Source organism: Gnatocerus cornutus, chromosome 6, assembly GCF_029298725.1.
Source record: "Gnatocerus cornutus isolate USDA-ARS CGAHR chromosome 6, icGnaCorn1.1, whole genome shotgun sequence".
NCBI classification, from domain to species: domain Eukaryota; kingdom Metazoa; phylum Arthropoda; class Insecta; order Coleoptera; family Tenebrionidae; genus Gnatocerus; species Gnatocerus cornutus.
Genome location: NC_142238.1, coordinates 5,687,199 through 5,700,613, shown reverse-complemented (window position 1 = coordinate 5,700,613; position 13,415 = coordinate 5,687,199). Strand labels below are relative to the sequence as shown.

Sequence of the window (13,415 nt, the reverse complement as noted above, 5' to 3'; positions counted from 1 at the left end):
AGGGTGGCTATGAAATGTCAAATAAATTTGCCGCTCGTTACTAATGTGGGTTTAGATTTTTCAACTGACATTTGTAGTTAACCTCAATCATTGAACAAAGTTAGTTTTGAAAACAAACTGTTCAAGTTGTAGTTTGAAGCCTGAAAATCCAAAATTTTGACACAAAACCGTAACTGAAAAGTCGTAGACGCAAGTGAAATTTGAAATAATTGTTAACATAGTTATATTCAGTATGAAAACAAAGCGGCAAAATAGCGCAGCACAGGAATTCCAAAGCCCCCCTTGATGCTAGAAACATTTATAAACACCTTGTAGTAAAATTCTGGAATTTCATTGTTCTAGCACAAAAATTGTCAAAATTAAGAATTTTGGTGAAAAATTCCGGAAATATTAGCTACTTCTTTAAAATTAAAATTTCTGAAATTTGTGTCTTTTGTTCTACAATTTTGCAATTTGCTAGAGTTAATATACGACTCAAAAATGGCAACTTCACTAAATTTCATAGCTGTAGAACCAAAATTACAAATTTTTGCTTCGTCTTCAAAATTAAAATTTCTAAAATTTGTGTTATTTGCTCTGCAGTTTTGGAATTTGATAGAGTTAACATACAACACAAAAATAGTAATTTTTCTAAATTCTAGCTCTAAAATTACCAAAATAAAGTAAATTAATTACTAAATTAATTTATTAATTTATTAATTAGTAGAGGTAATACAACTCAGTAACTTTATTAAACTTTATTGTTGTAGCACTAAAATTACCAAAATTCCGATTTTAGTAAAGAAAATGGTAAACAAATATTTTTTTCTAGTCTTTAAAATTTAAATCTCTAAAATTTTTGCTTTGCGGTCTACAACTTTGCAATTTAGTGGGGTTAAAACACGACTCAAAATTAGTAACTTCCCCAATTTCATAGCCATAACACTGAAATTACCAAAATTACGATGTGTATGCAAGATTTCGAAAATTTTTGCTTCAGCTAAACAATTAAAATTTCGAAAATTTGTGTATTTCGCTCAAAAAACTTACATTACTTTGCAATAGTTTATTTAGCCTAGAGGTGGTCACATCAGCACCGTGAATTAAAATAGTCTAATTGAAGCAAAATTGAGGAATTTACTTCACCTTCACTAAAACTCGTTCGGCATTTTTAAATAGCATGTTAGTTTTATGAAGAATTTTAAACTGTAAAAATAGCGATAATTATTTTTTGCATTACAAAAATTCCTGCACGCTCCGTCCAAAATTAACTTTAAATGAAAGATAACTTGACAATAATTACAATATTTCCTTACAAAAAGCTTCGGAACTTACCATAGCTATATAATTACATACTTCTGTAAACTCCCGTAGTATTTCCGATTTAAAATTAAATTTGGACATTGTGAATCAACTACAATAATTGTTATAAAAGATCTTGTTTTTCTAAATTAGTGATGTGATACAGAAAGAAAACCTCAAGAAAAAGGCCGAAATTTCTTATCTCTACCAATCTGTGAATGATTATAATATCATTGTAAACAAGCCAGTTGTGCTGAAACGGTGAGCTCAAAAATTAAAAAGGTGCTAGTTCATTATCCACTGCTCAAAAGCGAAAATGTTATGAAGTATTTTTACTCACTTTGTAAACATTAATCTGCATTTTAAATTTGTCAGTCATAATTCTAAACAGTCTAAATCTTATCTTCGTAAATTAAATCTTATGTACTTAATCGTGTAGATCTGGTTTTCTCAACTATAAATAAATAGATTACAAATGATAGACACTTATATTATTGTTTTCAAAATAATTTCAATAATATCAGTACCTTTATGTAATTATCAACATGAATTATGGATATCCATTATGTAAGCCAAATCAAAAATGGACTAGAATATATGAAAGTTGTAATGTGAAAATTTTAATTACATTTCTTTATTTAAATTAAATACAAAACATTTTTGTCAATCATATTTTATTTTTAAAACATGTATACAAAAAAACTCCTATTTGATTTTATATCATGGTACCATACCATAACCATACGTGAAATTAGTAGTGACCTATTACGTCTTGTAAGGTGGTACTCCAACATAATTCCCTCTATATAAGAACATTAAAACAGTTCAAAAAAACTTCTAAAGTCGATGAAACTCACCCAGGACCATAATTGCAAACGTAATACTTGTTATACTGGCCGTATGCAATAAAACCACAACCAACGAGGTACGTGTCAGCCCAAACGACCTAAAAAAGTTATGTATATTCATTCAAAATCGTAAAACATTTTAAATTTTACTTGAGTATAGTGTCCTGTAGTTCCGTGCGAAATATTTGGATACTGAAAGTTAACGTGTTCGTTAAACCACGCTTGAATTGCAGAATTCCAATCTGGCACAGTTTTATCTTTAGACGAAGTAGTCCACCATGCGTACAAATTTTGTCCGACGTAAAAACGACCTAAAAAGATTTTTTGTTAAAACTAATAATACGTTAAACGTGATCTTACTATCTTCGACTTTTTGATGTGCAAATATACAGGAATTGGCGATTTTTTGAGCAGCGTCTCCTAATTTCTGATCCCATTGCTAAAAAAACACTGGTGCAATTTTAATTTATTAAAAGCATTAGAAACGTACAATTGTCTTCAAATTTGTGCCTTTCGGTTGTCCCTGCACTTTTCCCTGAGAAATCAAGGAACGAAGAGCGTTGTGTTTGTTTACAATTGTTGTTATATCCGCCTGGGATACTTCATTAGCTGGGGACATACTTAAGTCAAAGGTACTAGAATTATACGTTTGAACTTACCATGGATTTGACCACAGTTATCGCATAGAGCAACACCGATGACCGAAACTAAAGTGGTCAAAGCAAGAGCAAAATTAACCATTATGAACATTTTCTGAACTGTATGTTTCAATATAAAATCGGACTTATATACTGCGGTTTAGTTTTAATCGCATAAATATTTGAACGAAGGATTATTTGAATTAATAAAGATAACAACAATTGTTTTTCTAAAAAAAAAACAAATTCTACAAATTGTAACACGCACACATTCTATTTTTTTTATAAATACGAAAACAAACTCTTATCGGTCAGTTAATACTTCCAATGGTTTAACATATCTGCTTTGATTGTTCTAGACGATACTTATAAAAATTAAATTAAATAAATAAGGAAATTTGACGCAGAGACAGTAAAACATTTATACAATGTAATGCTCCAGGTAAAGGTAAGTCGCGGAAATTCGAGTCATTAGTTGTTTTGCTTTAATTATTTCGTCAGTTTTGCGACGTATTGAGCTCGGCGCTTGTCTTTGATTGAATAAATATTTAGTGGCAAATAGCCACATTTTGTGAAATTGACGTCATAATAACAATTGAAGCATAATTCCATTCATTGTAAAAAAGTTTTATCTTTGATCTCATCGGTGAGATCATTTTAGTCATTTTATGTTTTATTGAGAATTGTGTAAGTTTGTTTTTTCTCATTCATTAAATAGATTAAATTTTACATTTTTAAACCACATTCATATAGATATAAAAGTTAGATTAATTGTATTTAAATTTCCTTGAATATCATAGCTTTACTTTACTTCATAGCTTAACTAAAAGTTGATGTATTTCGCTCTACAATGTTGCAATTTGGTAGAGTTAATACACAACTCATGAACAGTGATTTTCCCAAATTTTATAGCTACCTATAGCACTAAAATTACCAAAATTACGAAATTTAGTGAAGGATTGTTAAGAAATAAAAAACTGGTTTTATTGAGAGTTGAAGGTGTAAATAAATAAAATAATCGTTCATGTTTAATAATTGCATTTAAAACCATTTGAGGTTTAAAATTACATAGATACATATTAATCGTCACATAGAATTTGATCTTATTCTGTTTCGTACGGAGCTTCCCCAGCATAATTGCCCCTATAAACAAAAATCTCTTAATAAATACACCGAAATAATTTAACTCACCCAGGGTCGTAATTGCAAACGTAAAATTTGCTATACTGGCCATAGGAGATGAAACCACAACCAACGAGATATGTGTCAGCCCAAACCACCTGAAATTTGTTATTCATTATTCAAAATTGTTCGAATTAGCAACTAATAGTTACTTGGGTATAGTGTCCTGTAGTCCCGTTTGAATGATCTGGATAAATAAAATTTACATGTTCGTCAAACCACGACTGAATAGCAGAATCCCAATCTTGTTCTAATTAAGTTTTGACCAACATAAAAACGTGCTACATAATAATATTAAGTTTAGGAAAAATATCACTTTGGGTTTTATAATCATACGGTCATCTACTGGTTGGTGAGCAAATACACACGTGTTAGCACGACTAGAAAAACGGTTTAAATTTCAACAAACTTTAGCTAAAGAAACGTACAATGGTTTTAAGATTTATACCCTTGGGTTGTCCTTCTACTTATCCTTCAGAAATCAATGAGCGAACTTCGTTGTGTTTGTTTAACAATAACTTCTATATCCGCCGGAGTTACTTTATTAACTGAACAGATTTTTCATTTATAGACCACTAATAGTCATTAATATGAAAATTAAACATACCATAAACTTCCCAACAATCATCGCTAACTGCAGTTACTGCTAGATAAGCCAAAACGGCAAAAACTGGAGTAAAATTAACCATTTTAAATAGAAACAATACTAAAAACTGGAAGCCGTTTCGAATTTTGCAGTTTATATACAGTTTGGGGAATTGACACCCGATGCATGGAATTAAATTTAATAGAAAGTGGGGGACACCGAGCGAGAAAGAGATTCTTGCATTCTTTCATTCTCACACACATCAAGAAACATGAATTTTCGGTGAGTCCAAGACCGATTAATGGACAAATAGATGAGCGCAACAAAGAAAACCATAATTGCCATTGGAGCGAGGAAGATAAAAATAATTTACCCCCATCAGCGCGAATGCATGCGTCGTGGCATTGTTTTATCATTTTTGGCAAGACGAGGTGTTAACATGATTGCTCCTTTAGTAATTCTTCGCTATTAGAGGGATTTGGTCCTTCGAATGCAAAATGCAACAATTTTATTTTTTTAGAGTAATGATAGGCATTGTATTTCTCAATGAATTTGAGTTACAATTTTCGAGAACTTTGTCGCTAGGATGCATTGAGGGGAGTAATGCCACCCACTGACACTACTCCTCTCCCACTTCTTATTAAAATTGTTCCCATTCATCGGGTATCAATTCCCCAAACTGTAGCATTTTAAACAATAGATATATTCAAGTGATAAATTTTAGACAAATCAAGACAAGTGTACTTATTCTTATCAATCAATAACAGTTCTAATTTTAAATTAAATGTTATCGAGCCCAAATGAAATACAAAACTCTTAGCAACAGCAAAAAAAAATCGAAATTCGAGGCTTCCTTAAACTACCCATTACTTACCACCTTTTACACTGTCCACAAGTAACAATTTGAACAATTCGGCACAACCACGTTACTCTAGCACGAACATTGTTAGACTGACGAGAACTCTAATGAAGAACTTTTTTGCTACTTGGTTATTAGCGTTTTTATTCGCAACATTACGTGATTCAGACATTAAGCCCACAAATTCATTTAATTTTTTTTAGAATTTATGTAATAATTGTCATCAATAATTGTAAAAACTTTTTTCTCCAAACGTCACAAAAAGTCACTATTTTTTAGTCGTGTTTAGACAGTAAAGTAGGCAATTTTGTTATAAGTAACGAAAAGCGCTCGTTGGCATGGAAACATTTTTGCTGCCTAGGCAGAAAAAGTACTTTGTGTGACGGGTACTATTTGAGACTTACATTTTGCACGATCTTAACTTTGAAACTCTTTGAAACCAATATTTTTCACAGTAAATGTCATCAATGACAACTACATGCCTAGCCATCCATGTTTATAATTCAATTTGCGTTCACTCATTGTCGGTCGTGGAACTGAATCTAACGTTTGGAGAAAAAGTAGTATTTGTTATTTGGCCGAAAAGTGGCTTTGCTGTCTCGCAATTTTGCATAGGCTCGCCTTGCTACTGCAATTTAATTGCTCGACAAAAAGTACCACTTTTCTGCCGTATAACAAAATCTACTATTTTGTGCTCGAATAAAAATGCATCGATCTAATCCAGTATTTATTGGGCTGGAGAAATGTTCAACCACAACATAGCAGGCCAAACAGTAAAGTATTAATACAATATATTTACAGAAACAGACATAGCTACCGCACATGCTTCATTCATGTGACAAGTAGCTCTAACACTGGATTATAGTACGAAATCGTGTCTACAGAGTGGTTCCAGTAATGTAATATGACCACTCTGTAAATACAATACAAAAAATGACACCGGTTATACAATCCATATCTGCGACACAGAACAGGTACCTATAAAAATATATACATAATAAGGCAAAATAAATAATACATAAACGGGAAAGAAGTTTAAAATGCTTTGTCCACTCTAAGGGTGATGCGAGAGATGCAATTATGCACTTTTTTAAAGCGGACGGCTCCTGTTTACCTATTTCACTTTTTAATCTAGAGATTATTGTGATGCTATCAGACACTGGTATCAACTTAATTTCAACTTGTACAATATTCGTTAATTTTTCAGAGTTGAGAGTAATACTCCAAAAGTGATCTTCACTTAACGAGTGTTACTCCCAAAGTCCATATGGTAAAATAAATTAAGCATCCTACTTACAACTAAAGAACAAATTATAAACAATAAATACATATATAAAAATATAATGTACAATTTTCACTTAACTGTAATCTATTTAATGTAAGCATTGTTTCATAATTTGATTATGGTTTGTTAGTAATAAAATGCAGATAAAACTTATAGATAACAAAAGGTTAAAATACCTGCTGCGTAAAAATAACGTCCTAATTAAAATATGGCTTGCTCGTTCTGAGCCAATTCAAATGATGGCAAGTACCCTTAATATTAATCTTCTCAACTAATTTGGTAGAATCAAGACCACATTTTATGAAACAAACACTACATGTAACAGCCACGTAAAATAATATAGTTCAAGTATAAGAAGACTAATATGATGTAAATGACTGGAACATATAAAACCGAGTTCACACTAGAAACGATACGAAACCCATAATAGATATAATTCCAGCATATCACAGTACCAAAAAAAAATCGCTTTAAACCAATGGTACATTTTATTGTCGTTTAACTGTCAGCTCTTTAAAACATTGACTAGAAATACAAAAGTTGTAAGGTGTCGTTCTATATTAATGATTTTATTTTTATAAGACCCGCAATATATTTTGGATAAAGTCTAAGCTCTATTTAATTACATAACTAATTAGACAAACATTATTGAAAGCCCAATTTACGTTATGATTTTTTTTACATAAATTGAATGTGTTAGTACAAATTTTAAAGATTAGGCTTATTTATGGTGCCATATCGTATGCTAGTTTAAAAAAGGCATTTGAAAAATATTTTATATATACGATTATATTATCATCTAGGAATCAATACCAGTTATAACATCGGTCTATGAATATTATTTTTTTACATTAAAGAAGCGTTAGTAAAAATGTTTTCTCAACTACATTTTTCTCAACTTCAAGCTACGTACATTTATACACATTTCATTCGATTTCGATGTTGGTCCTTTTTCCTATTATTAGTAAGTTTGATATAAAATTTCCTGTTACCGATGACCGCTTCTTAATCGTTTCTTTGCCGAAGACACTTTCTGGATCTTCGACGCTTCTTCTTTTGACTCTAGTTCCAAATCTTTATCCAATTCGACCATTGCCTCTTGAATGGCCTTCTCGAGATGGGAATTCAGTTTGCGAGATCTATATAGATACAAAAAATTGCAAATTACGAGAAATAACCAACCGGTCATTCTTCAAAAGAACATTGTCAAGTGAAGAATTTCCAAAAAATAGAAATGTTTCAACCTTACAATGTGTCTTGTATGTAAAAAACGATTACATTGTAAGTTTGAAGTGTAATCTTTGTGCAAAGTAGTTTTGGTGGTTGTGTTCTAATTAGAATACTAATGATGTGGCCAACTCACGTTCTGCACTTTTTACGCGCATGATGATGAGCATCAAGACCTTCTGTGAGAGTCTGCAAGACACCTTTGTCTAATTTTGTAATTAATTTCTCACTTCCGAACCATTTAACAGAAACATGGTTTCCATCTACTTCAATTATTTTACCCGGCCAAGCTGGACTAGTTTTAGAGGGTCCCCAAACCAAATCGCCAACAACAAAATTGTGGATTGTCTTTGTTTCAGGTTTTTCGTTATCTAAACATCAAAAAACTTAATACTAAATGATCTTCATCATAAGTGAGTGCAAAAAGCTGAACACCTTCCAGAAATGAATGCGAACTATATACAAATGGGCCAAAAATGTATTAAATGGTAAAAGATGAAAGTGAATTATTTACAAAATTTCACATACACCATTTGGTTAATTTTGGTTTGTACATTAATCATGAGTTTAGGTTAGCCACACCATGTAATATTCCACACGTGATTATGGAAGGCTTTGCCACAGAACGCTGCGCCTTGTTATTTATCACTGTTTCGTCTAACCCCATATTCTGTACAATCGGCTTGAACGTCTCAAAACTTGACAAAATGAAGGATGAAAAGATGTCATGCAAAAAATGAAAACTCCCAGCACAAAGCAAAACAAAGCAGCAAGTGTGAGAAACTCTTATTTACCTTCTTCTTCGTCAAAAAGAGATGAATGCATGTGATGGGTTTCCATAACTAACAACGTGTCGCTGCTTTTTCGTTTCTGAATAATTTTATCGAAATTGTGTGAACTGACTACTGCTTCTTGTGCTTTTACTTGGTCGCCTATAAACTGTAATCCAGCCATCATCGTCGATTCGGCATACGCGACGTGCGTCGGAGTGTTTTGTTTTTTACCGAAGTGGATTTGACCACTGGTCACATCAGAGAGGTCAGTTTTGTGGGGGCCGGTGATTGATGAAGCTCTCGACCAATCGTGGTCGGAATTTTGGGTGTTTAGATCCGCCGAGTCGGGTTCGCTGCTTGAGATGCAGTGCACCATCGCCTTAAAAAAAATGAAATTTTTTAAACAAGGTACAGTCTACAATTTAATATCAAATTATATTCTCGTATTACCCACATGCAACACGACTTTAATTAGATTTATGGATCATTAAACTACACGTTGACAATCAACTCGATTGTAATTTAAATATGAATTATAACTACAAATAATACAGTAAAAAGCATATCGTTCAAATTGCAGTTTCTTTCTTTTTAATTCCTAATAATGAGTCAAATTAAATATTTACCATTGTGCACGACGCTTGCCTGCCCCCGACGCTGTCGCACGTGATCGAACAATTTGAAGGCGCCGGCGACAATCCATCATCTGTGCTTCCAGAATGCGTCGTGGTATCCGCAGTGGGTGGACTCTGACCACCAGACGCTAACGGACTGTGAGTCGTAGTATCTGGAGGACTGCCCGCCGACAACGTCGACGTCTGACAGAACGTGTTTGTAGTAACAGTCTGTGCGTTTTGATTGACCGCAGTCTGTGTAGACACCGAATGTCTGTAGTTATTCTGGGGACTCTCTCTCTGTACCAACAACGCCTGAACTTGTTTGTTATCGTTCGAACTGATTATAAAATTCTGATCGACGTTCAGAGTAGTTGTTCTACCCACGTTATTCTGATGGTTTTGATTGTTCGCTTGGAAGTTCTGCAACTGTTGACTGTTTGACACCATCGTGGTTTGTTGTTGTACGATTGTGGTGTTCTGCTGAACGAATGTCGTGTTTTGTTGATTGGAAGAAGAAACTGCGATGTTGGCGGCGGGTGCACAAGGAACCATCAGAGTTTGGCCCATTTGACCACACTGGATGAATTCTTGTTGTCCTTGAGGGGGTCGAATTTGTGGGGTTGATGTCCCGAAGGTTACTTGTTGAGAAGGACTTACGCTTGCAACCAGAGGACTTAATTGACCACTAAATTGAGTTCCGTTAACAACGAACTGACCCCCATTGGGCGATAAAAACTGAGCACCAGGACTATGTTGTTGTTGTTGGATTATTTTGCCCTGAGATGTTGATGGTGCTCGAATGACCATTCCTGCAGGACTCGCAGCTAAAATGCTTTGACCTCCATTGAACATTCCGTTGTTTTGGACGGGGGTCAAAACGTTTTGACCGTTCACATTTTGAAGTTGTAGTTGCATCCCAATGTTGGAAGTGTCCTGGAGAATAGTGGCGGTACCATCAGGGTTCATTACCATTCCCCCAAGATTTGGTACAATAAATTGTTGAATTGTGGGAAAGTTTTGGACAACACCAGTGGTTCCGTTGATCAAATTAACAGGCTGGAGAAGGTTAATTTGTTGAGTTGGTTGCGAGTTTGCGATTAGTTGTTGGGTCCCGATTGGACTTGTGTTGGCCATAGGTTGGCCATTCATTACAATTTGAGGTGGTCCTCCTGTTTTACTAGGGACTATGGTTAACGCTTGCATCACTGGACCTGTGGTTATGCCTTGAGGACTATGTGCCATTTGAATTTGCTGAGGAAAACCTTGTTGTGACATCACCACGCCAGAGTTTTGTTGGGCAGCAATGTGTAACATGTTAGCCACGGTTTGGGATGACATTTTTCTCTTCTTTCCTTTCTTTTTAGTTTCCGGCGACAACAAAGCAGATTGAGTACGACGCGGATCTGAATTATCCAGCTGTATTTGCTGCTGGATAACATTACCCGCAACGATTTGAGGTAATTGCATGTTTTGTCCCATCGCCATACTGCCATCCATGGTCATAGTAACACCTCCTTGAAGTACGAAAGGTGTCGGTAACGCATTCACCAAGACTGTTTGTTGTCCTAAGACTTGTTGCGCAACAGCTGGAATCACTTGACTCACCGCTGCTGTTACATTGGTGATCATTGGAGAAACGGAAATTGGAGGCATGGCCCCTTGGTTTACTAATTTCGGGGGCGGAGGTGGCATAACTCCTGATTGGCTGTTGCCGGTATTAGCCATGATAAGTTGGCCTCCTGATGAAACTAAGATGTGGCCAGGTGGTAAGCCTGTCGGTGAATGCTTGACGATTTGTGGTGGTGATATTTGTGGATTTGATTGTGATGTTGAGCCCACTGGATTGAAGTTTTGCGAATGAGGAACTTGGATGCTGCTCACTACGCTCTGTACCATTTCCAAAGGTGATTTTGAAACGCTGACGCCCACAGTTTGGCCACCGACAGTGGTTGGTGTCGTCGAAGCGGGAAGATTTGCAGGACTATTGATAGAAACTGTAGCTGTGTTGGCTCGACCAGCAAGCACAGAAGTTATAGTGTTACTGCCAACAGTCCTACCACTCGCCATCGTGGTAACAACTCCAGAAATATAAGGACTACTCATCTTAGAGTGAGGCGGCATAGAACAACATTCATTCTTTGGTGGATAATTGACTGAACTACAAATCTCCCTAGACTGACTAACTTGCTGAACCTGTCCTTGCTGGTTGTACACTGCGAAAGACATTTCGTTTCTTTGCGGTGGCGTCGGAGTATGAGGGTTCGGAGTAGGTGGATCAGACTGAGAACCATCCAAAGGTGAAACATTGCTAGTGCTGACAGTACCACCTTGGATGGGTCGCGAATCAGGCGATGACAAATTCATATGTTTATCAGAATACGTCGATGAAGTGACAGGATCATCACTCACGCCACCTCCGGAAGAACTTGGCGTTCCTGGTTGACTATTAGGTCTGGAATGGGTCTTACTCTGAAGATTAGACTGCCCACTGTCGCTCACACAACCTTGACACTGTACGTGATCGCTGCTGTCGGCTACGTTTTGTGCCATCATTTGATTATATTGCTGTGACATAACAACATTTTGAGGAACTTGTTGGGGGGTTTTAACTATGTTTAAACTTTGATTGGTTCGATTTGTAACGTTTTGTGTTTGTTTCATATGAGATATCACTACGTTACTTGGTAAAGGCACCTCGTTTGTTTGCGAATTTGGTACAGGTGGCGCTAGGTTGTGAGGTTGTGGGTTGTGTGAAGATGTTAGTGGACTATTGCAAACCATTCCTGTACATGCATTAGCTCCTGGAAAAGAAAAAAAAAACACTCGATACTACTCCCAATAAGAACACTTTTTTTTTTACGGCGAGCTGAGGCAATTAAACTGAGATTCATTATAAAACACACTTAAAATAAGTGCTCACATTTGCTTCGACTCGCCACATTACAAAAAATGTCAGTGTTACCGACCTGTCTGACGATTAATCGTGTTGTTAAGTAGGGCCGTCTGTTGCGCTAAATACCCGCTCGGATCCTCCATGAAGGAAGGACTCGACGCGTTTTGGTTATTTTGCGACAGATGATTAATAATGACTGGTCTCCCGTTTTCCCCTGGTATTTGTCGCACATCTATATTGGGACATGGAGCATGTAATGATGAACACTCCATCATATGGTAAGATCGGTTTTTAACGATTTTACCTAATTTAACTTTCTTCCGCTTAATTTCGTCTTGCCACATGGTCGGAGATGGCGTATGCTGATGTAGAGGGGGCACTCTTTCGTAAGCGTTTGGAGACTGCGAGCTCTGAACAGCCATCTGTGGTTGATTGACGTTGTTGGCTTGGATTCTATTGTTAGGCCATTGTATCTTCTGCTGGTGGTTGTTGATCATTACAGGAGCCTGCACGATTTGATTATTCTGCGGGTTGACCATATTTTGCGGTCTGAATCCGTTCATGATTTGATTGTTTCCAGGTAAAAAGGCGGGTCTCATTTGTTTCAAAGCGTCATATTGTTGTATCGGTGCATACTGCGGTTGATTATAAAAGTGTTGATGGAGTTGTTTGTTTTGGATGTCTTGTCTGGGCTGTTGTTGGTTCGCAAGACCAACCGGTATCATTTGAATGTTAGGCCGACCAGGGCCACTGGGCTCACTGGGCTGATTGTTTATAAATACTCTATGCTGATGCGATTGTGTAGGAACCACGTTTTGACCCTGTATGACGACACCATTATTCGTATTCGCTATCATCGAAGTGTTAACTATCTGATTCGACGACACCTGATTCGAATTTATAGGTCCCTGTACGCTAATCACTTGTCCATTCGGACCGATGATGTGTTGTTGATGGTGGACATGAACGTTCGAATTCTGCTGAGAATTCGAGTTCTGATGGTTTTGATGGATTTGTTGTGATATGTTGGTCGGTGTCGGGGTCTGCTGCACCATCATGGTACCGCCGTCACCCACCACCAGCGGCGAACCACTCAAGATCCTATTGGTGCCTGGGTGCTCTTGACCCTGATACCTGACAATGTGCTGGTTTTCTGGATAATTTTGAAGGCGACCCCCTAACTGAGAGCTGCTAGTCGGCGACTGAGGCCACACCTGAGATAATGA

At 36.1% G+C, this 13,415-nt stretch overlaps 2 protein-coding genes and 1 pseudogene across 4 annotated transcripts in view; all 3 read right to left on the bottom strand.

Moving 5' to 3' along the window:
* Positions 1-1,999: 1,999 nt before the first annotated feature.
* Positions 2,000-2,930, bottom strand: LOC148172403 (venom allergen 5-like). Its single transcript, XM_088039257.1, has 6 exons — positions 2,789-2,930; positions 2,620-2,738; positions 2,490-2,568; positions 2,280-2,440; positions 2,139-2,227; positions 2,000-2,083 (listed from the first exon to the last, which is right to left on the bottom strand). Exons 1-6 carry the CDS (start codon positions 2,877-2,879, stop codon positions 2,047-2,049), a joined length of 576 nt encoding a protein of 191 aa, XP_087895383.1. The 5' UTR covers positions 2,880-2,930; the 3' UTR covers positions 2,000-2,046.
* An 858-nt stretch (positions 2,931-3,788) lies between these two features.
* LOC148172402 (cysteine-rich secretory protein 2-like) lies at positions 3,789-4,638 on the bottom strand (annotated as a pseudogene). The gene is made up of 5 exons (XR_015770300.1): positions 4,564-4,638; positions 4,286-4,470; positions 4,102-4,230; positions 3,959-4,047; positions 3,789-3,910 (listed from the first exon to the last, which is right to left on the bottom strand). The product of XR_015770300.1 is annotated as a cysteine-rich secretory protein 2-like (transcript).
* Positions 4,639-7,148: 2,510 nt separating this feature from the next.
* The window catches only part of LOC148172401 (uncharacterized), a 38,736-nt gene continuing 32,469 nt past the window's right edge, over positions 7,149-13,415 (bottom strand). Inside the window, exons 6-10 of one of the 2 annotated variants that reach the window (XM_088038256.1) lie at positions 12,263-13,403; positions 9,306-12,097; positions 8,701-9,058; positions 8,043-8,277; positions 7,149-7,818 (exon numbers count right to left, since the gene is read on the bottom strand). In XM_088038256.1, the coding sequence (XP_087894382.1) occupies positions 7,668-7,818; positions 8,043-8,277; positions 8,701-9,058; positions 9,306-12,097; positions 12,263-13,403 (4,677 nt within the window). In that variant the 3' untranslated portion in view covers positions 7,149-7,667. The remainder of the gene's footprint in view (positions 7,819-8,042; positions 8,278-8,700; positions 9,059-9,305; positions 12,098-12,262; positions 13,404-13,415) is intronic. The other variant, XM_088038257.1, reaches the window with a different exon arrangement.